This window comes from Oryzias latipes, chromosome 1, assembly GCF_002234675.1.
Source record: "Oryzias latipes chromosome 1, ASM223467v1".
NCBI classification, from domain to species: domain Eukaryota; kingdom Metazoa; phylum Chordata; class Actinopteri; order Beloniformes; family Adrianichthyidae; genus Oryzias; species Oryzias latipes.
The window spans coordinates 21,384,000-21,403,833 of record NC_019859.2 but is presented as its reverse complement, the minus strand read 5'-3'; the positions used below and the strand labels follow the sequence as shown (position 1 = coordinate 21,403,833).

At 40.7% G+C, this 19,834-nt stretch overlaps 2 protein-coding genes across 3 annotated transcripts; both read right to left on the bottom strand.

Moving 5' to 3' along the window:
• Positions 1-599: 599 nt before the first annotated feature.
• LOC101162428 (serine/threonine-protein kinase/endoribonuclease IRE1-like) lies at positions 600-8,748 on the bottom strand. Its single transcript, NM_001278895.1, has 24 exons — positions 8,683-8,748; positions 7,912-8,029; positions 7,782-7,815; positions 7,033-7,105; positions 6,877-6,949; positions 6,634-6,756; positions 6,454-6,555; positions 5,740-5,799; positions 5,260-5,473; positions 4,905-4,983; positions 4,646-4,796; positions 4,405-4,538; positions 4,017-4,205; positions 3,744-3,885; positions 3,475-3,579; positions 3,296-3,386; positions 2,832-3,021; positions 2,634-2,730; positions 2,351-2,550; positions 2,064-2,211; positions 1,257-1,384; positions 1,039-1,162; positions 897-964; positions 600-782 (listed from the first exon to the last, which is right to left on the bottom strand). Exons 1-24 carry the CDS (start codon positions 8,746-8,748, stop codon positions 600-602), a joined length of 2,892 nt encoding a protein of 963 aa, NP_001265824.1.
• A 1,098-nt stretch (positions 8,749-9,846) lies between these two features.
• chst12 (carbohydrate sulfotransferase 12) lies at positions 9,847-19,407 on the bottom strand. 2 transcript variants are annotated; one of them, XM_004065970.4, is made up of 6 exons: positions 19,275-19,407; positions 16,064-16,690; positions 15,482-15,624; positions 13,583-13,711; positions 13,306-13,498; positions 9,847-10,404 (listed from the first exon to the last, which is right to left on the bottom strand). In XM_004065970.4, the coding sequence occupies exons 2-6, from the start codon at positions 16,580-16,582 to the stop codon at positions 10,123-10,125; spliced, it is 1,266 nt and encodes a 421-aa protein (XP_004066018.1). In that variant the 5' UTR covers positions 16,583-16,690; positions 19,275-19,407; the 3' UTR covers positions 9,847-10,122. The 2 variants fall into 2 exon arrangements, with proteins under 2 accessions (XP_004066018.1, XP_020559990.1); XM_020704331.2 differs by lacking the exon at positions 19,275-19,407 and having other exon boundaries at positions 16,064-18,411.
• Positions 19,408-19,834: the final 427 nt, after the last annotated feature.

Genomic DNA, 19,834 nt, shown 5'->3' with positions numbered 1-19,834 from the left:
TTAAATCCTGACGTCTACATGGGTTTTAGGAGAGCTGGAACCTCAATTTGTCAAAATAAATACTTAATCAAGGAGTGGGCCCTTTCTGAAAAAAGTGTAATTTTTGGAATGAAATTATTGAAATAAATACAAATTTCCATGATAATCACTTTTCTTTTAACTAACGTTGCTGTTGCCTTATTATTTTGATGCCCGATGACACATAAAGTGCTTCTTAAAAGTAGTTAGCAATGTTTGTTTTGGTTTGGAGCACTTTGTACCAATCCTCTCCTTTGCTATTGAAGTTCTCCTGTTGCAGACAGACTGTCACAGTTGGTATGTTTTCAGTATAAAAGATTTTTGTTCATAAGTAAATGCAGTCATCATTTTATTAGCTTTGTTTCCATAAAACATTTCCAGAAATAAAACTATGAAGGTTTTACTAAAAATGCTTGAAGCATGTTTTATAAGGAACCAAATAAAGTTAAATTAATCTCTAAAAATATAGCTACAGGCATATAAAACTTTGTTTTCCACAGCACTGTAACCAACTTTCCAAAAAAAGAAAAAAAACTATACAGGCTTTACAAAAGCAATAGCAGCTCAGAGTGCAGTGAAAGCTATTTGGCTTTGGGAGGTTTATAGTATGGATGAAACAGCCTCTCCTGAGCACAGATGTGGAGAGCAGCATGTGTGTGCATCAGTAACCGTGGAAACCGTGAGGTGAAGTAGCTGACGAAGCCCTCGGGAAGCTCGCCAAGAGTCTCCTGCACCTCTGGGGGTAACTCATGATAGTGATGCTTCTACGAAAATTTAGAAAGCAAAACCAACAAAAGGTCAAGACCAAACTAGGGGTGTCAACGTGGCCCCCAGTTGAGAATAAACCAGAAGGAGGCCTTGTAAGCACACAGACTGACCTTATTCCTCATGGCTCGAAGCAGATCTCTAACGGAGTTTCCTTTATATGTCCTGAACCGCCTCAAGTCTGCAGAGAAGATGAGGGAAATATTGATTACAGGCCGCTGAAGGGTGTTTCCTGTCAGACGTGTGCATTTGTACCTGTCTGCAGAGGGACAGAGATGTGCATTCTCCAGTTCGTCCGGACCACCACTCGTCCTGCCGTCTCTAGTCTGACCACAATGGGGCTGTCTGCTGGCTCCTTCTCTATCCGATCACTCACGTCCTTTAAACACATGCGTGCACGCACAGCGAAAGCACAAGCAGACAGAACTTCAGAGAAAGCTTTGGTTTGACCGACTACGGTGCACTTTGCCCACCTGGAAAAAGAGCAGCTGTTTCTCCCGACTCCAGAAGAAAGGGTGTTTGAGCACACACTCGGTGGAGGGCCGGGTTTCTGCGTTGGCACCAATCATCTGCTCAATCAGATCCCGCGCTATGATGTCATCTAATGGGACGAGAACCAAACTTGTTTATGAAATGCACTGTAAATGAAGCAGAAACCGTTTTACTTTTATGCAAAGACTTTTAATTATGATTATGACGTTGTGTTGTTTTTTCTATAACGTTGTTTCTGCAGAGATGCAGGAGGTCATAAGAAATTCACCACTGAGTTGTGGGCGGGACCACTGCTGTGGAGAAAGCCTGCTTTCTTTCCCATCATCCATCTTTTACATCCTCCCCCGCTAGCTCACAGCCCCTCACACCCCCGTCCTAACATTACAGGTGCAACAAAAATGGCGAGCAATATCAGAGCTATTCAGCCGTACAGTTTTGATCCAGATTCATTCTCAGACGAGGAAAACAAAGACGTAAATGGATCAATTTGTCAACAAGTGGATGCATCAGAATGGAGCAAAATGTGGACCGCCCAGCGTATTTTCTGTCACAAATACGATCTTTTTCCAAGCAGCCTTTTTTGTCTGCTCCGGATTCACAGGGATTTAAATAAAGCAATACTCAGAAACACAATTGTACGCTTATTTTTCTTTATATATGTTCTTCATTTACATGCACCAGTGAATGTCAAAAACACCAAAAACTCAATTTTGATCGGGCTGAGTCTTCAATGTTTCTTTTTTACTTTATCTCTATTTTGGTTGAGATGTTTGATTAAATAATCTCACCATTTGATTCCTCTTTAAAGTGTGAGAGGGAATATTCTCCAGACAGGATGTTAATTTGTCTTCTTAACGCATCTCCAAAGGGGTGCTGCCCTCTGCTGACCACATAGTAGAAGACACAGCCTGCCGAGAACACGTCCACTGCTGCCGTCTTGAGAGAAGATTGGACAAAATAGTTTTGTAGGGATCCATGCTCTTTGTCGAGACACAATAAATAACTCCTGTTCTGGCTAAGGATACACTTATGAGTAAAGGCGTGACGTCAGTTAAAATGTGCCCTTTCATCCTACCGGTTTGTTTCCTGGTGTGTCTCGGAGCACTTCGGGGGCTATCCACCCTTCAGTTCCTGGTATTCCAGACCGCATAGAGAAGCTGCTTCGTCCGTCGGGGATCTTTTTACAGAGTCCGAAGTCTGAGATGAGAGCTCGGACTCTTCCCAGAGCTCCAGGCCCAGAGAGGAGAATGTTCCTCGGCTTCAGGTCACGATGGACTGCAGGAAGGAGAGATTGCAGAGTTAAAACTCAAATTCTATCTAAATGTTTGAATCATGCGAACTGTGGGTAGATGTCAAACCTATGTTGAGTGAATGGAGGTGGGAGAGGCCACACATGGTCTGCTCCAGCACAGTTATTGGACTCAGATTCGAGAAAGAAGCGGGATCTTCCACATACTACAGAGAAAATGAAAACAGACAGTTTATCGTTAAAGAATCCCAGCTCAAGGATAAAGCATTGATGGCATAATCACTGGCGGGGCGTGAAAACCGCTGACCTGTTGCAGCGTTGCAGTGCATAGTTCGATGGCGATGTAAGTGAAAAGGCGGTCCCTCTCTGTGCAGAAATATCGGATGACATTTGGATGCGTGTCGGACTCCCGGAGGAGCTGCACCTCCCGCTCTGCCACCTCAAAACACTCTGGCAGGATTCGCTTCACCGCCACATGCCGTCCATCAAATTTACCCCTAAAGCCCAAGAAAACATCCTATTGGAGCAATGCTTTAAAAGCACAAGGTTTACGTAGAGAAGCCCCCAAAGACTGTTTCTGTGTCTTTCTGCCTTCAGGGTGAAAACACAAAAAAATATGAGTCAATTATTGGTTTCAGTAGCCAACGGCACACTTCTGTAAGATCTCTACTAATTTTGAGCAGATCGATTCATTTTTTAACACAAACAAAAGCTAATTTAATGTCTTTTTTTCAATAAAAAGTCAAAAAGCTTCTTTTTTTTAAGACATACTTAAACACAAATGTTCCTGCAGATCCATGTCCAAGCACCTCCGAGGGGAAAAAGGAAACTTTTCCCACCTGCACTTCCTCACTGAACCCTTCTGGAAAATGTTACAAAGAAGAGGAAGAAGAAGTCAATCCTTTATGTCCATAGAGGTTATGATGCCTTCATAAAGCGGTGAATCGCACCTTCTGTGGTTTTATGAGCAGCAGCACTAACTTCCTCTGAGTCGGGGATGTTGCTGCTGTGACTGTTGAGGCTGGGTGGAGAGTCGGTGGATGAAGGTGGAGAGTCTGGGTCCATAAAAATAAATACATAACTAATCTGCTGAAGCATGATAAAACACTATTGAAGCAGTTCAATGTGCACCTTTCTCTCAAATATCATGAGAATGGGAGCTAAATCACCAGTTTTAAAGCTTAGTGTCTGTAAGATCAGGTGCAGAATTCCTACATACCCTTTGTGACATTTGTGTCAGTAGACTGGGTCACGTCTTCAGAAACGGAGGCGTTGGTCTGATTATTGTTGTGTATGACCTGGGGGTGAGTCTCAAACGCTTCTTCTCGCTGCCTCTGAACTGTCAGCTGCTGGGTGGGACGCTGCAAAAGTCCATTTCAGAGCACTTTTAAAGAGTAACCTCACTGAAAAGTCCATTTTTCCATTAAAAACCTGGAGGGTTTCAGAAACCTTTGACAGGTATTTGTCATGTGCAAATCACAATTGAACTCACGAGGAGACACGTGAGCACAAAGACGAGCCATCCTCCAAGCAGCAGAGTGAGGACAGCCAGGGTCAGGTGGTCCTGCGTCAGGCTGATGGGTAGCGCAGCGGCTGGCCTTGGAGTCTGTACCGTTTTCCTGCCGTCAGCTCCTTCTTTGTTAGACTCCGGGTTGCCGTGGATTCCAGACACTTTCTGGAACTGAAGGACAGAAAACAGTGGATGTAAGACAGATCTGTCTTTATTTTCTTTTACTTTACAAATGTGGGATTTGTGGTTAACTGACAGCACTTTTCTTCTTTTTTAAACTAGAACAGTACATTTTTTACAGATGAGCATCACTGTTAAATCCCTGTGTGCTTTGTAACCCGGAGGCTGCATGAATGCACTTCTGACTCACGTAGTGCTGATGGTAGTAGGAGTCAGAGGAAGCCGTAGATCGAGGTGGGATAACTTTCTCAGTGGAGTGCTGCAGAGAGACGGGAAAATCCCTCAGGATGGTGGTGTGGGCTACAGGAGGGAGCTCATGGTGCCCTGCAGCAGCAAAAATGCACACAGAGGGATCATTATCAAAATGGTTCTCATATGTCAGTGCTTTTTTCTAATGCTTGAAGCTTCTGCTTGTCGTGTTTCTTCATTACCTATGAGCAGCCAGTGGTTTTTCTTGCTGGCTGTGCTTCCTGGTGGATAACGCACATCAGTAGACGGTGTGATTTCACACTCCCCTCTCCCGCTAACCGTCACTCCAGACGTCACTGGACCCTCGATCCGTGCCAGGATCAATCCTCGCGGCTGCCCAGGCAAAAAAAGGAGCAGACGAGCCGCTTTAATGTTTCCCACTCAGACCAAACCGAACACCTCGTTTGATTAGAAAGGATCAGAAAAGTCCAAATGGCTCACCAATAATGAGACACCATGGTGGACGAGAGAAGTGGAGGCATAGAAGTGAGAGTCCAGCTTTCCGACATAGAGAGTGGGTCTGAAACAAGCAAGAGTAATTTAACCTCCAAACCAAAAATGTAAAAGCTTTGATCTATAAATTCACAGAACTAAAAAAATGATGATTATCTGATTTCCAATAATATACAATAAACATTAAAAACAAGTGTATGTTTAGTAGAAGTTATTTGCTTTGTGCATTGACTAATTATTCAGTGTTAGCTTCTTCCACTGTAGGTTGAAAATTCAAAACAACTAGTTTGAAAATTATTCTACAGCATTTTGCATTTTCCCAGCCAGAAAATGTTTGACTCACACAAGCTGAGCCTGCGCAGTGGCTTGCTCTTTCACAAACTGATAGCTCCACTTCAAGGAAGAGTGTGCTTCTGCCTGATCCTTGGCGGAGAAGGTGAGGAACCGGAGCGTTTCTATGGCAAGGGACAGGTGAGGCGCGTGTCTCAGAGAGTCCCCAGAGTACAGGTACACCCCGATGACCGGGGAGCCGTAGTTCTGACTCCACAGGACATCCCCTGGAAAAGAAGGCGTGCAAAAATATGCAAACATCTAAATAAAAAACGTCAATAAGTTAGACAGGAACACATAAAGTGCCTTTTGTTTTTTTGATTCTAAAATTCTTAAATGAAACCCAATTAATACCCAAAATGACAAAACAAAAGAAATGCAGGCTGTGTGCTCCATTTTGGTCTTTTTGGTATAACAGTGCATCCCATGAATAAATGACAATCTAAGATCAAAGTTTTCTTTTGGTTGTGAAAGCTGCCCCCCCCCTCCTTACCTGACTCTCTGTCCACAGTCACAACAAGTCCGTCACCGCTTGACACCAGATGGGCCATCTCTGTTAAGAGAGGGCGTTCCACAGGTTCATGATAAAAGAGGAACTAAAGAGCTTCCAGTTTGTTATAAAATGGTTTATTCTTTCTTAGTTTTAATACTAAATGATATGGCCTTTTCCTTTTAAAAGGAATTAACCCTCTCAGCAACCCCCTTTTTAAACTCTACTGCAAAAATACTGTGATGAAAAGTACTAGTTTTGACGTAAACCAAACATGAGATGATATGAAAATTAGTTGAATTCTCTGCTTTGCAAATGTTAACAATTGATTATTTTCTGCTTTAGTTTAAAACGTACAGTTCTGACTTTGTTCTGTAAAAATAGCTGGTGTCTATTAACTTTGTTTTTTTTCTCTGAACGTCATCCAAAAATGCAAATGAAACCATAACAGCAAAGAATAAAAAAAATCTCAATTTTCTTTGCTTGTTCAAGCACAATGAAATGAGTTTTTTTTAATCTCTTAGGATAGTAGTTTTAAAGAGTGTGATTCCAGATATTTCAAAGTTTTTATATTATTATTCATTCAATCTTCTATTGGTTTAGTGCTCTGACAAAGTGAGTTTTGACCTGATGAGGTGTGTGTGTGTGTGTGTGGGTGTGTGTGTGTGTGTGTGTGTGTGTGTGTGTGTGTGTGTGTGTGTGTGTGCATGGACATACTGTAGTCTAGCTTCTCGTCATAAGGAGGGGCAGAGTAATCGTTGTACGTTGCATTCCATCTCAGTTCCTGCGTCTTCGTGTCAAACATGGTAATCACATACTCTGGAGAACGAACAGCATCAGTCAAAGCATCGACCTGAAATGCTGAACCGCACAGGAGCTTGAGCTAGGTGGACAAACCTGTGCGTCCGATGTAGAGCAGAGGGCTGTTGGGACAGATGGATTCGGAGGAGGAGGTGGTTAGGCTTGTTTGTTTTTCGCCTGTTTCAGGATCCACCACAAACCACACATCCTGCTTTTTCCCTGCATGAACACACAGACGACAATTCAAGAAACAGCAGTCATGCACCTCAGATATTTTGTTCTCTTGGTTTATAGAAAGTATAAAAATGCTTTTTTTCTTTCTCTTCTTTTTATTTGAACCTGTGTACAGTATGCCATCAGAGCTTCTGCAGGGAGCTGACTGAACCAGCTCTGGGATGGTGAATGGCAGTTTCTGCAAAAAGAGCCAAACAAATGTGGTTAAGGGGATAAGGACAGTAAGTTAACGTGTAACGCAGACGTTGTAAGACTCTTTACCATCAGACCCTCCTTGTGCTTTCCACCGAGTACATATAAACTGCCGTCATTTGGATCTGGGAGGAAATCGGGCCTAGAGAAAACAAGAAAACATCATTTAAAAGATGAAAATGTTCAGTAGAAAATGAAACAGGTTTATGGCTGAAAACGGCCTAATTAAATGAACACTGGGAAAGCTTTGAAAAATGATCAAAAGATGATCGAAGTGAGTCTTTAAGCATTTCACATAAGTACATAATTTTATTTACATTTACACACCTTCAAAATCTGTTCCATTCTCTAGGACATAGTTTCTGCAGAGCAGCAGGAGTTAACCAAAAATGCACCTCTGAGTTGTGGGCAGGACCATTTCCGCAGAGCAACCCCACCCACCCCCTTCCCCTACCTGTTGCTGAGAGTTCTCTGTTCACACGCTCTACTGCTAGCTCACAGCCCCTAACACCCCCAACCTAACTTTACCGGTGCAACAAAGATGGAGAGCAATATCAGAACTATCCACCCGTACAGTTTTAAGTTTTAGTCGTCTATATGTGGTATTTTCTGCATAACAAATAAGCTCTTTTTCAAACTGCATTTTATTGATTCACAAGATTTGGATAAAGAAATAGTCATGAATGCAATTTTAAGCTTAGTTTTCTTTACATATGTCCTTTATCATCAGAAATGTCCCAAGAACATATTAAAAACCATCTTCATCTGAGTGGGAATGTGAATTTGACATGCATATTGAGCAGGGGGGTGTGGCTTACTCTGTGAGGTAAACAGGAACTTGAATAATGGGGTCTGAAAAAAATAAGATCATCATTTCATGAGAAAAATTTGAGGCACCAAAAGTTTAAAAAAAAAATGTGAATAGCGCTGACGTCTGAGTGCATGAACCTTCTCTTAGGGTCCACTTGATGTCTCCTGTCTGTTTGGAGACGGCATGCAGGCTGCCATCCAAGGTGGAGATGAACAGAAGGGACTCTGGGAGTGTGACTGATCTGGCCCCTGCACCCTGAAGAAATACAGAGAAATAAAAAAAATAAAAAAAAAGTGATGGTGAAAACGGACCCCCAGGACAGCTGTCGTGTCATGTATCCCTAGACTGTACAACGACTTGACTGGAGAGTGGGTGCATGAGTGGGTTTATGACAGTGGGTGTGGCGGGGCTGATGTAGAAATCCACCGTTCACTCAGCAGGATATCCTTATTCTCTAAGGGTGTGTTGTGGGGCCTAATGTTTGTTTATGTCTTCTCTGCTTTTACTAAATGAAGGCGGGGGCGTATGTACGCCCAAAAGTAGTAATAATACCGAATACACTGAGGGTCAACTGAGGTTTAAGTTGGTTTGAGCTTGAATGTTTTGGTTGGACTTCAACCAAAATTAGCGTAATAACTCAATAAAAAAAACCATTTGTGCGCATGCGTGTTGGAGCCCACATTGACAGTTTGGGGGGGGGGGGGGGGTTCTAAGCAAAATGAAGCACAGAAACAGCCTGGTACCGTTCGTTCAAGCGAGCTGGGCTGACTTTAACGCTTCCCAAAAAAATAACATAATTTGGCAACTTCCCCGGACCTTAAAATTGACACATGTGCCAAAAGTAGAAACGCCATGATAAGGTGGTGTAAACAAAAGCAGAAACAGTTGCACACTTTGACGAAGTTTACCTGAATTGGGTCAGCCTCCCAGGTCAGCAGGAAAAGACATATTAGCAGGAGTCCGAGAGTTCCCATGACCCCCGAAACACTACGTTTCAAGGTCCGGAGAATTAAAGCCGCCGAACTAACAATAAACGTCGAACTCTTTCCTCATTTTCAGATCGTTGTCTCATAATTAAACGCATGCGCAGAGGTAACGATATTGATAGATTTTCATACTATTTTAAAAAATGTAAATATTTCAGCGGTACCGCTTTAAATCCATGTCTACTACTCCTGACACTTCCATATTTCCGTGTTGGGACGGAACCGGTGACGTCGGGAGAGATCTGTCAAACCCCGACTGTGGGCAGGCTTCACCACCCCTCACCCTGAGAAACAGGAACACCGACCAATCAGAAGCGAGGCTTGGACTAGTATGGGCGGGGCTTTAGAAACGGCTGGAACACGTGGAAACAGACAACAGGACATGCGTGAACGCAACAAGAGGCTTTTTGTGCAACAGAAAGTGGTGGATGACTTAATTGTTGCGCCTCTGTTCCATACATACAGAGAAGTTTGAAAGTACTTTACATAATGAAATAAAAGAATACATTAAATTTAGGCCCACATAACTTCCCCTCAGACAAAAGTAGTCTAATGTGCCACAAGGACACTTTAATCTATACTGAAAGTGAGCCACTACTTGGAAGTTTACTTTTTATATACTATATTATATATTATATATATATTATATATTATATATATATTATATTATAATATATATTATAATATATTATCTTTATATTGTAAACTTAAAAATTTTCAATTTAATCTGAAGAATTATTCAGTCAGTATACTTCTTTTACTTCACATTCACTGTATAAATAAAACCTAAAATAAAAGACCCTGGGCTACATGTATATTTTTTATCTGACATTTTTACCCTTGTTCTTTAAAGCCATAGAGCCACAGTGGACGGATCAAAGAGGATCTGATCTACACTATAACTGATAATAAATAATCCAATAGATTACCTTTAATACAACTACAAACTAGTGACTGTTCTTCACTAGTATGTACAAAGTTTGTGTTTGCATGTGGCCACATGATAGACTTAAGCTAGATCCTAATTTAGTCAACCCTTAAATCTCAAGCTTTTTTTTCTATTTTGCTGCTACTTTTCACAAAACATTTGGGTTTTTCAAGCTCTTTATTTTTTTTGCAACAAATCTTCCTTCAGTTATACCAGTTTGCACTTAGTCCCAATGCTTCAATCTTGATTTAGCAAAATACAACTCTACTCATAAAACATTATTCAAAGTGACTTTGTGTGGAGAGTAACAGGTTCACTCGTATTAAAAAATAAATACAATATTCAGGCAGGCACTTCTGTCAAAGCATATAAACATTAAATAACAGATGAACTAAGGTTGTGAAAAGGCAAAAGATGGTTCTGTCCACTTCTGCTCAGTCAAGTTCCTGCTGGAGAAGGCCATCAGGTTTGGCATAGCCAAACATCTCAAAGTCTGGTTCATAAAGTTTGTAGAGTTCTTTCCTTGTTGCGATGGGAATCTGTGCAAACCAGTCTCTTTCCCAGCTGGTGGAGGTGAGGTTGTGGGCCCCTGAAGGGAAGTGTAACAGATGATCCACCTTCAAAATCTTCAGTAGACGCTCCGTGTCCTCTTCCAGGGTTTCCAGATGTCCGATGAAATCGTACTTAACCTGACAAGGATGGCACAAACGGTACACCTGTAATAGGAAAACAGACCCACGAATGATTGTTTCACTTTCATGTATACTGCAACAGAAATAAACTGAAGGAAAATATAAACACAACATTACTGTTTTTGCTCCCATTTATCATGAGATGAACTCAAAGATCTGAAACATTTTCTACAAAAATAAAAAAACTATTTCTGTCAAATATTGTTTACAAATCTTTGGAAATCTGTGACGGTGAGAACTTCTCTCATCCCACCTTACAAGTGCGCCACATCAAGATGCTGATCAGACAGCATAATTATTGCACAGGTGAGCCTTAGACTGGCCACAATACAGTTTTTCTCAGTCGCTTTAGTACAATTCTCAGATCAGAATTGAAGTTTGCAAATACATGTGTGCATTTCTCAAAACAATGTGTACAAACAGCAAAATTTCTTGCAAAAGCCTGTAACTTGCTCAAAATCTTTAGTTCATCTCTGAAAACTATGTCTTTATGTCATTGAACATGTCAGTGCCATCAGAATGTCAAGTCCTTGTGTCATTGTCTACGAACAAGACAGTCAAATTACTTAGTCATGTTGTCAATCTAACTGTGTCCTTTAGAGGGAGGTTCTGATGTAAACTATGGCTAAAGTTTGGATGACAATTATTGTAAAATGTAAGTTAAACCTTTTTTGTTTGATTGCAAGAGACTTGACAAGATTCACATTTACACTTTTATTGTTCATATTGTAATTTGTTGACAGACCATGTCATACCAACATAGAAAAAACCCACTGCAAACAGTAACACAAAGGGAAAAGAAAGATAGGACAATATTCTGTACAACAGTAAAGGCAGTGCAGTAGGAATTGGTGTGGTCTTCCTACACCTCTTGTCGTTCCTCTATGTTAGGCCACAAATTCTCATCCACATCACAGCGAATATCCTCTCTTGAGATGCAGCGAAATATGTTTGTCACATTATGACAACTTGGTCAACCATTTTGCAGTTAATGACTTATAACTATATAATACATTTTGGTCAACATGACATAAACAATTGATAATGTAGCAAAGAGCAGAGAATTGTACATAATCATTTGCATGGATGTACCAAAGCAATTGCAACTTGTTCAAAGAAGTGAGAAACTGCTTATATGATGTGCACAAGTGACATCATGATGTGAAGATTCAACAAATAGTTTTGCGAATTTCATTCTGATCTGAGAATTGTACTAAAGCGACTGAGAAAAACTGTAAAAGGCCAGTCATAAATGTAGTGTTTGGTTTTATAGGGGTCTGGAGACTCCGAAAACCGGTCAATGTCTGGCGTGACCCCCATTTGCCTTATGCGTCTTCATCAGGGTCTTAACCTGATTCCAGTTTTGTTTGTTTGCAGTACAACACATCTCCTTCACATAGAGTTGATCAGGTTGTGGATTATGAAAGGTCGGTCCACTCCTCTTCGTTGGCTGTGCTAAGTTGCTAGATATTGGCCGGAACTGGAACACGCAGTCATTTCCGCCGATCCAGAGCATCTCAAACATGCTTAAAGGATGACATGTCTGATGAGTATGCTTTATGTTTTCATCTTCCAAGAATTGCGCACAGATCCTTGCACCAACATGGGGTCGTGCACTATTTTGCTGCAACATGAAGTGATCTTGTAGCAGTATCTCTGTGCATTCAAATGCCATCAATAAAATACACCTGTGTCTTCATCCTTACACCATGGACCAGGTGAATACTTGATTCTGATTGCTGGCTGGGTGTGGATTAAAAAGTGATAATGGACAGTAATAATGCACAACTAAAAGAGAAGTTCCGGTCACAAAGTTTAAATGTTCTGTATCACTGCACCGGGTTCTTTAAAACAACCTTTAGCTTCATCATCTGGACAAAAACAAGCTGGAAGAGATGACCGATCTCTCTGAACTGATGCTTTGTTTAACCCATCGTGACGATCAGAATGTATATGGCTTTCCTTAGTTGCTCCAGTCCAGGTCGGTGCCGCTCAGCCAGTACCATAACAACACGCCACACCACGCATCACATAGTCTGAATTAAACCAACAAAATGGTGGTGTCACACACCATGTGAGCAGATGCTCACTAAAGCTGGTGACGACGACAAACTGGAATCAGGTCAAGACTCCGATGAGGACGCATGAGGCTTTCCCCAAAAGGGATATGTTATCTCAGCAAAGTGCTAACGTCACAAATGTTGACAGATTTGTAAACAATATATATAAAGAAAATATTTTACTTTGAAAAGGGAAAAAAAATAGAAGTAAAAAAATAAAATATGTGAGTTCTAAAATAGATTTTGTAATTGCCATTGTGTTCTATTCGGAATCACAAAAGTATTGTTTTTTTTGTCTGATAGTTTGCATGACTGCAGGATATTTTTTATTGCTTTTGGTGCTTTTGTTTTATCGTCTATGTTATAATCAGTATCAGATTTCATAGTACTAATACCGAGTTCTTAGTTCTCACTTTTGTTTGGCTGTTAGCTTTGATAGGTTGTTGTTTGATTCTTTCTCCTGTTCTCTCTTCTGCATTCTTCCACTCATCCAAACATCTGTCTGCCATAAAACAGAGCCTTTTCTATCCTTTTCTAAAACACAGGAATGTCTTGGTAGCCCTGTGATGAGAGGTGAGCCTTTTTTCCTTTCTGAAAGGGACTTTAGATGAGCTGATCTTCCTCTGACACCATGATTTCCTATCCAACTTTAAAGCTTTTTGCCGGACCTGAAAACTTTTCCTCCTGATCTGTGCAGACAAATCTCAATGCTTGTAAATCCAGCAAACAGTCCTGAGCATAGCAAGCACAAGCATGGTAGAACGAGGGAAGGAGAAGGAGGCAGATTTTTATTCGAAAACTAGCATGTCAAAAACCAGTTAAAAATGACATGTTTTTTTTTTTTGCCAGAATGTGTGAGACATACCTGTCTCCAGTGCTCATTAAAGATCCCATCCTTTTCCGTTTCTGGGTCCAGCAGGTAAGCGATAAACTGCTGAAATGTGGGTTTGATTCCTGCAGCAAACGCCTCAGCCGCAGTCTCTGGCAAACTCCCAGACACGTTGCCAAAACGACGCAGCATTACAGAGCCAAACTGCTTGTAGAAGTCCTCGTTGGGCCTGACCAAAAAGAAAATCCCAAGCCCAACACCTTTAGTGGAATTAGGTTCATGTCCTTTACACCAACACACAGCAAGCACACACCTTCCAAACTTGTTCCTGAAGGCAGAGATGAGGCGCACAAAAGGGTCCCGTACAAACAGAAACTTGGTGTAACGCTGGAGCTTCAGCGCCATCAGGTAACGGGACAGTGAACCGTAATGATGCCAGAATCTGATGAGATGGAAAAAAAATTTGCCCTGTTAAACACAGCATGTTTTCTGATAAATTGCATGAAGAGGAGAGTCAGGGAGGTCTTTAGAGAGAAGAAGAGAAAAAGTAGAGAAAACCACACAGTCAGCTTCTGAGGGAGAGAGAAAGGTTTGTCTGTGCTGCAGCCCCGAGCCACGCCTGTCCTTTCCTCTTTGCCCTCCAAGTGCAAACTCAATAAGAAGCTCACAGAGAAATGGAGATATCCAGGTAAAATATGATGGGAGACACTTGTCTCAAGGATCAAGTATCTTAACGTCAATAATTCAACTAGCTTAAAAACCCCTTCTGATCATCTTTTGATCTATTATAAAAGCATCCCAGCGGTTTTTCAAATATGATTATGCCCTTTTAGCAAAACTAAAAAAAAAAACCTGTGCCGTTTTCTGAAACGTGGATTCTCCAGGGCAGCAGAGGTTCATTGGAAATTCATCTCTGAGTTGTGGGCAAGACTGTTGGCGTGGAGCAGCCCCATCCCCCCCTTCCCCTCCCTACTGCTGAGAGCTCAGAGCAGGGAGAGTATTTTCTACGTCACAAATAAGATCTTTTTTAAACGACTTTTTTTTGTCTGCCTCTAATCCTCAATGATTTAAATAAAGAAATACTCAAAAAGGAAAATATTAAGATTAATTTTCTTAATATACCTCCACCAAAATCAAAAAAATGCTAAGATGCTATGTTACGAACACAGTTATCATCGGAGTGGGTCTTGGGTGAAAAAAGACTACCGGTATGCTAAATAATAAAATGTTTATTCCCTTCTGAAAACTATAAGCTTACAATACTTACAGGTTGATTCACAATTATCTATTTATTTTTATCTTTAACAATTTTCTTTATCAGACTTTCCTCCCATTTTCTGTCTATTAATCCATCTCAGAACCTGCTGAACCTGTTTTTGGGTCACTGGGTTGCTGGAGCCTATCCCAGCTACTGTTGGGGTACACGGAACAGGTCGTAAGTCTGTCCCAGGATCACACTACTACACATTCACACTTGGGAGCAATTAAGAAACGCCAATGAACCTATGAATCATGTCTTTGGACAGAAAGAGGAAGCAAGAGTCGCTGAAAGAACCCACACATGAACGAGGAGAACAAGCAGAAAACACACAGAAAGGTCCCAGCTGGGATTTGAATCAGGGCCTTCTCACTGTTAGGCAAGAGCGCTAACCACTACACCACTGTGCAGCTACCTCCCCTCACGAAATTTTATTTTTGGCTTTGGGGGAAATCTTCAGCCTTGATTTTGAAACACGGAATTTCCCTTGTGAATTACCTTCCCTAAGCGCAGTGCTCTCATCAAACAAAAGTTAGTTATTTCTTTGTTTATTTGTCTCTTTATAATTTTGCTGTCTTAGATGCTGACAGAAAATGAAAGTTCTAACAGTTTTTTTCTTTGCATTTTTTCCTCTAAATGATAAGAAAAGTCTTTAAATGTGCCAGAGACTTGAGCGCGTAAAAAAAGACAAAGAAACTGAGAAATTCATCACACAAAACAAACCAGAAATCAGTGAGGGAGTGAATTCTTGAATTGTACCAAATGTAAATAAATAAAAATGAAAAATAGGAAGATATTCTTAGTATATTCATTCGGCTGTGGTGCTGTTTTTGTCCTTGTGCTTCTTTTTTTATCCTGCTTTTGTTTGCAGACAATGAAACCCATATTAAAGTGAGTCATGTCGGAAAATTTCTCCCCAATTGCCAATTGTGCGTGTGTGTGTGTGTGTCGTACTTGGCAAAGGTGAGGTGAAGTGAGGAGTTGTGTACTAGTTCAGCAGGAACAGCCTCCGGGTCGATGTAAGGCTTTCCTGAGGATGGTGAGATGAGAGCCTGAGACAGAACCACCAAGACTTTCTTCCAGTTGGTGCAAGCAACCTGATTAGAAAACAAAATTGAAAGGATTAAATGGGAAAAGGTAAGACGACAGACAACAGGAAGAACAGATACGTGTGGAACGTATGTAGAAGTTAGCAGACAAAACAGTGTATTGCTGTGATTGTTTTTTTTTATAGTTTTGTATTAGTGTCATCATCACTATAGTGATCAAAAACTGGATCTAAAGAACGTAAAAAGACCCCTGACTCCAGAAAAACTGTCTCACTTTCTGTCTTTTAAGAAAAAAAAGGTATTAAGAACGTTTTTCAATAGCAAAATACTCTTAATTTGAGAAAATGTGTCTTTGTGACTAGAAAGTTTTTGGTAGGAGCGTTTTTTCAGGAAAATCTGCCAACAGGGTGAGAATGTTTGCCTTATTTCTAAGGGGCCTGTTTTTTGCAGTGTGTAGAGCAGATGAAACGTGTGAGAAGAGCCTTACCTTGGGAACATAGCAGTAGATTATCTGGTGGGTGTCATCCACTATCAGGTGGTCCAGTTCTCTGTAAGGAATCTGCTCAATCACTCGAGTTCTTCCAGGGAATTCCACATTGGTTTTTCCTGAGCACACATCTGCGATCATCTGCTTCCTCACATCCTGATCCCCGTCTCCAGCCAGCACACGATTCCTTCCTCCTTCCTTCCTCGCGTTCTCCCATGGAGGTTTCTTTTGCTCCTCTTCTGGGTGTGTCTGAGCTGTGTCTTCTGGGGAAAGTGGAATCCTAGAAGTGATAGGAAGTGAGACAGAAGGGCCGCTCCGTGCTCCGATGGTGGACGCAGACAGAGCAGCGTCTGAGGAAAGCCTCTGGGAGCCGCAGTCAGAGTGAAGAGAGTCGTGCTTCAGATCCTGGAACGGATAGAGACTGAAGCCCCCGATGTCATCCCAGTACGCAATGATTAACAGGAGCATGAACAGAGAGCCCAGGATGAACGCCACTCGTAGACTGCGCCATGTTCCCATGGTTTCTCTGCATCAAGTGAACCAGCAAAAAGGAGAAGTGTGTGCTTGTCTCTGGCCCATAACGACGTAACATCATAGGAGGAGAAACTTCCTGCTGAGCAGCTGCATCTGAAAGAAAGAGGAAATGTAATGAAGCCCTCCCCATTGACTTTTTTTTCTGCAGACAAAGAAGTATCAGAAGAAAAGTCACCGGAAAAAATAACAGTCAGAGCCACTTTGATCACATTGCACTTTATTTTTAGTGTTTTGTAGTTCAAAAAAAAAAAAACCCAGATATTTGAGGATTTAAAGGTCAGTTTTTTAGAACCAATTAGGCTTTTTTAGCCATTTTTAAAGTGCTATTTTATACTATATATTACTTTTTATTTACCTGTATTTTATTGTTTGTTTTTTTATCTCACCCTGTTTGTTTTGATGGAACTTGAACGTTTTACATTATAGTAAAATTAATCTACCATGCCTCAAGCCAAATGGTATTTTCCATTTTTGATATAATCAATTTATTTCATTTTGAAACAACTGTACAATGGTATAGGAAAGTTTTATTAGCAAATTGCCTCAGATTTTAGTAATAAATACTGATTCATTGATTAAGTCGACTAATCGAGACACGTGTTGATAAATATATTTTTTCTTGGAAAAATATGAAATATTTAGGCATATAATTATTTATTTTTCATGTTGCTTTAACATAGTGATGGTACAAAATGCAATTCAATTACACCGTTTTGTATCTACGACGGGTGAATTAACTGGCAGAGAAAATATATTTCTGTCATAGGCAGCCTTGTGGCCACAAATTAGTATATTGTGCGGACAATTTAGTAATTGTACACACAAATAACTATTTGTGCACACAAATCAGCATTTTGCCCAAACAAATTAGCATTTTGCGCTATGTAAATTTTTGTTATTTGTGCACATTAATTTGTTTGTTTTTTTGCACACGAATTAGCATTTTGTGCACGGAAATTAGTATTTTATCCATATGAGTTAGCCTATTGTGCAAATGAATTGCTATTTTGTGCACACAAATTAGTATTTTGTGTACATAAATTTGATTTGTGTGCTCCGGAAATAGTATTTTGTGCATACGAGGTAGCATTTTGTGCACATAAAAAGCTATTATGTTCACACGAATCAGCATTTTGTGCACATAAATCAGCCTTTTGTGCAGATGAATTGCTAATTTGTGCACATCAATTATTATTTTTGTGTGCATGAATTAGCATTTTATGCACACGATTTAGTATTTTGTGTGCACAAATTAGCATTTTGTGCACAGGAATTTATGTTTGGTCTCCACAAAACAGCATTTTGCACAGAAAGTAGCATTTTGTGCACATGAATTATTATTTTGTCCATGTGAGTTAGCCTTTTGTGCAGATGAATTGCTATTTTGTGCACATGAACTACCATTTGGTGCACACAAACTTGTATTTTGTGCACATGAATTAGCTTTTTGTGCACACGATTTAGTTTTTTGTGGGCACAAATTAGCATTTTGTGCACATGAATTTATGTTCAGTCTCCACAAAACAGCATTTTGCATAGAAAGTAGCATTTTGTGCACAGGATTAAATATTTTGTGGACACAAATTAGCATTTTGTGTACATGAATTTGCGTAGATGAATTTGTGTTTGTCTCCACAGAACAGCATTTTACACACAAATTAGTATTTTGCAAGCACAAATTAGCTTTTATAGACACAAATTCCTTTTGGGCACAAATTATTGCTTTGTTTGCACAAATGACTTTGTTATAACAAAAAAAAGTAATTTGCAGCCACAAATTTTTAGTAGTTAAAAACACTTTACTAATTTGTGCCCACAAAATATTACACTGGCTACAAATTTTTTATTTTAGGGTAAAGATATTAATATTATTTTTAATATTCATTTTTACTTTATTAATTTGTTTATTTATTTAAGTCATGTCCATGGCTGTACATTCCAGTAACATGTTTTAATATCGACATAATTACCGACGCCGCATTAAAGCCACGCATGGCTGCGTTTGTAAGGTGCTGAGACACTGAGGGGCCGTGGGAACCCCACCGCTCACACGGAGCTGTGAACAAACGGGGCTTCAGGGGGAGGAGGACATTTCTCACCGAACACTGTTCCCATAAAAGAGGCTTTTGCTGCGATATGAGGCTGAGAATAAACCTACAAAAATCCAGCCTGACAAAGGAAAACAAGCGCAGCTTAGACTGGAATCTGTGCAGGAGGAAAATTGCTGGGTTTTCCTTCCTCTCCGTGTAGACTGAACCATTTCCAATCTGCCAACTCTTCTTCTTTGCCACGCGCTGTGCGCACGCTCACACGCGCACGTGCATATATTTAGACAGAGCACTTCCAGTTAATTTTAGAATATAAGAAACTCATTTTTAACTAATATCGATCTATTTCATTCATCAGTGTGGGTTACTCTTTCTTTTTTCAAACCAGTCTATTGTGTTCGCGGCTCGTCTCCGTCCTCAGACACAAGCTGCGGTGGTCCGGTTCCCGGGACTACAATGTGCCTTTGACGGGCCGCTCTGGACACTGACGGTTTTTCTCGCCGAATGGGACACAACGCCCCGTGATCCTGACACCGCAGCACACCGGCCGCTTCCTCTGAACAATAGATGAATCACAGTGACGGACGGCGGGAGAAGATTTGACGTTTTCATTTTATTATTTATATTACCTTGCAGAGAAGAGCCATGGCGGGTTCACTCGGTGATGGTGAGACCCGGCGGGAGCCGTAATGCTGCGGCAGTCCGGTCTCACAGAAGCCTCGTCTGTGTGAAACGACGGCGCGCTAAGCCAAAGTTAGGCGGCGTAATGTCTCTATGGTGCCTCCAGAGGGCGCTACAGAGTCACACAAAAGGGGGAGCGCGCGGTGACAAAGGACACTGCCACGTGAAAAAACACTGTTCAACTGTTATGAAAGAAAGAAAAAGTTCAACTGTTATGGTATTTTATATTCATTCAGCAGGAGACTTTCAACAAAAAACATTTCACTTTTCCAAAGTTTTTCAAACAAAAAAGTAATTCTGCAAAGTGTCAGCCTTTAAAAAAAACTGACTGACAGAAGGCAGGATATTTTTGGCAGGCCTAATAAATGACAGATTGTAAATATGCTTTGATTTAATAACAGCAAACTGTTTCTCTCATGTTAGAACTCAAGCCTGGAAACTAAACATTTGTAATGAGTACCACATAAAAGTTATTGGTCTCCAGTTTCTAAGAAAGAGAAACTTATCA

Excerpts from the sequence above, each read along its gene's own strand:
- LOC101162428 (NM_001278895.1), bottom strand. The coding sequence starts at position 8,748 with ATGGGAACTCTCGGACTCCTGCTAATATGTCTTTTCCTGCTGACCTGG. Across the intron at positions 6,757-6,876 it reads TGATGGCATACTGTACACAG|GGAAAAAGCAGGATGTGTGG; the intron begins GTTCAAATAAAA and ends GTGTTCATGCAG. Across the intron at positions 1,385-2,063 it reads CTTTAAAGAGGAATCAAATG|ATGACATCATAGCGCGGGAT; the intron begins GTGAGATTATTT and ends TCGTCCCATTAG.
- chst12 (XM_004065970.4), bottom strand. The coding sequence starts at position 16,582 with ATGGGAACATGGCGCAGTCTACGAGTGGCGTTCATCCTGGGCTCTCTG. Across the intron at positions 15,625-16,063 it reads TCTACTGCTATGTTCCCAAG|GTTGCTTGCACCAACTGGAA; the intron begins GTAAGGCTCTTC and ends TTTTCTAATCAG. Across the intron at positions 13,712-15,481 it reads CTTCACCTCACCTTTGCCAA|ATTCTGGCATCATTACGGTT; the intron begins GTACGACACACA and ends CCATCTCATCAG.